General features: G+C 31.6%; 1 protein-coding gene across 1 annotated transcript; it reads right to left on the bottom strand.

The window, feature by feature from the left end:
* Positions 1-1557, bottom strand: LOC105557223 (THAP domain-containing protein 1-like; the record flags this gene model as incomplete). The annotated part of the gene is made up of 3 exons (XM_012004411.1): positions 1402-1557; positions 1225-1318; positions 1-542 (listed from the first exon to the last, which is right to left on the bottom strand). Coding segments are annotated over exons 1-3 (792 nt in total), but the record flags the coding sequence as incomplete, so codon positions are not given.
* Between the last annotated feature and the right edge of the window lie 870 nt (positions 1558-2427).

Below are 2427 nucleotides of genomic sequence, written 5' to 3'. Positions count from 1 at the left end.
TTCGTAACCAGTACTGCCACATGCAAATTTATATCGGTATGCTCTTTGTAAAGCATCATTGCTCCAACAGGGAACTTTTTTGTAATCTCCACACAAAAGTTTTATTTGATTGTCGTCAAAAAGTGTTCTTATAGCATTTGGTATTTTCTTCATTGTGTGTATTTCCTTTTCCAGACGTTTGATTTTAAGTTTTGCTTGAAGAAGTTTTTTTTTCGTTGTTTTACGAAGTTTCTCACTTTTTGTATAACGATTAAGTAATTTTTTCATCTTTTGTTCCTGACATAAATTACCAAAAATTTTATTTCTTATCAGTTTGTTTTGTTGCATCATAAAGACTTCTTCATCTTCAGATATTGTTGCTTCACTGCTAATATCAGTATTACTGTTTTCAGTTTTGTTAGCTGGGTTTTCATTAATTTCAATACCTTGTTTTTTAAGCGAAAGTAATTCTGCATCAGGTATTTTTGTTTGATTTTGGGTCTCTGGATCTTTGGATCTTGGAACTTTGGATGGAGTTTGTGGTAATAACTGTTGTAGTGATCCTGCAAAACAACATTACCCATACAGCACAGAAAGTTAAAATAATGTTGCTGAAACGTTGCATTGTTGAAGGTTGAAGTATAAATATCTTTTCTACGTTGGATGTAGGTTAAAGTTTGTACATTAACTCTTTATATCGCTGCAACGTTAAAACAATCTTGAACAATTCTATCTATTTGAGTGTCAAAAAATTATTATTTTTTGGCGCTCAAATAGATACTTAAAAAAAGTATAATTATGAAATCTATATATACATATGTATAATATTTTTGCAACGTTCAGAAATTTTCTGAGCTAAGATTGGATTATTGTTTTATAGGAATAATCCACACTTCCAACAGTTGTAAAAATATCCTGCTAATTAAACGCGACCAATGTTAACTCAATATAATTTAACAATGTTTTGTAAATGTTGAATTGTAACGTTTACAAGTCATTACAATTTAGCGGACATTAAACATTTTTGCAATATCTTTTCAACGTTGAATCTTATACATTATCTACATTATCTACATTATCAACATTAGCTTTAATTTATAGGATACAATCAAATTCGGTAATATAATCGTGTATTTGTCCGTGCATGTATGCGTGCATGCGTGTAAGGATGTGTTGATTTATCCATAATTTTAAGTTATTTAACTTGTATTTAACCATTGATATATAAAAAAGCCAGAGTAATACCAGAGTTAGCAAATAATGTCGGAACAGCATTATTTTTAAGTTTTAACATTCCATCAGCTCGATGTTGTTCCCAGGCTTCAGGTGCAAAGTGAACCTTTAATTTAAAATTTTGATAAGATTATTGTTATCATATAATGTAAATTGACTAGAAATAAAAAATTTCATTTTTATTGTTACTTGACATATCGTTGAATGTTTGTTTGGTGTCCAATTTTTGCGTTTAATATTGTTAACCCAAACTGCACATCTTGTCGGATCTTTTAAGGGAAAGTGACACATTTTAAATTTTTTCTCTGAAGAATTGTAGCAATTTGGTACTACACAGCCAGGCATTTTATACCTATGTTAATAACAATTATAATTATATTAAAAGTTTTACATATAAATTTGCTATTATAACCTCTCAAGAAAAATAATTCCAAATAAGTAAGACATAGTTATTTCAATATTTGTATATTTTTATAGCACTTTATCCAACTTACTACATAAATTTAATGGAAGATATACTAATTGAATCTCCTATTTGGTACTTACTCTTAAAAGAATACTTACACGTAATTTGTATAAACAGATTAGTTGATATAAACCAAGCAACAAGACTTGTACTAACCTATTTTACTAGAAGTAAAGCATTGCTTAAATCATGAATCGTTTCTATCAAAAATAATCTAAAGCGTAATTTAGTACTTATTGAAACTTTTCAAATATGTACAGATCTAAGAAATATAGTTCTCAAAGTTATTCGCTACATTCAATAATTAGGATTTTACTTTTTCCGCCCTTCTTGGCAGTTGCATATGGCGGATCGAAGAACCAATCAAAAATCGTTAACTAGGTGGCCAAACTCTTACTAGAGGAACTCTACTCCGCTCTGCCTCCACGGTAAACAGATGGGATGGAGGGGAGACACACACACGCGCAATACACACACGCCACGCACCAGCCAGCGGGGACGCGCCTTCATGCGCATGTCCGCGCACGTGACTTCAATAAAGTACCAAGTTCACGAGAACGGGGGTACCTTTAGGCCCCTCTCGCGTGATATCCCCTTGGGCTCGATCATGAATCTTAAGGGTTGCAGTTACATTGCAGAAACGTTGCAATCTTGCAGAGACATCGCAGCGATATAAAATTGCAAACTTTCGATAGCTAATATTGTAGCAATGTTTCAAAAATAATAAAAATACTATATTTTCTATTAAA

This window comes from Vollenhovia emeryi, unplaced genomic scaffold (assembly GCF_000949405.1).
Source record: "Vollenhovia emeryi isolate VEMERY1.0 unplaced genomic scaffold, V.emery_V1.0 DF939561.1, whole genome shotgun sequence".
Lineage (NCBI taxonomy): Eukaryota > Metazoa > Arthropoda > Insecta > Hymenoptera > Formicidae > Vollenhovia > Vollenhovia emeryi.
This window is presented reverse-complemented; position numbering and strand designations above follow the sequence as displayed.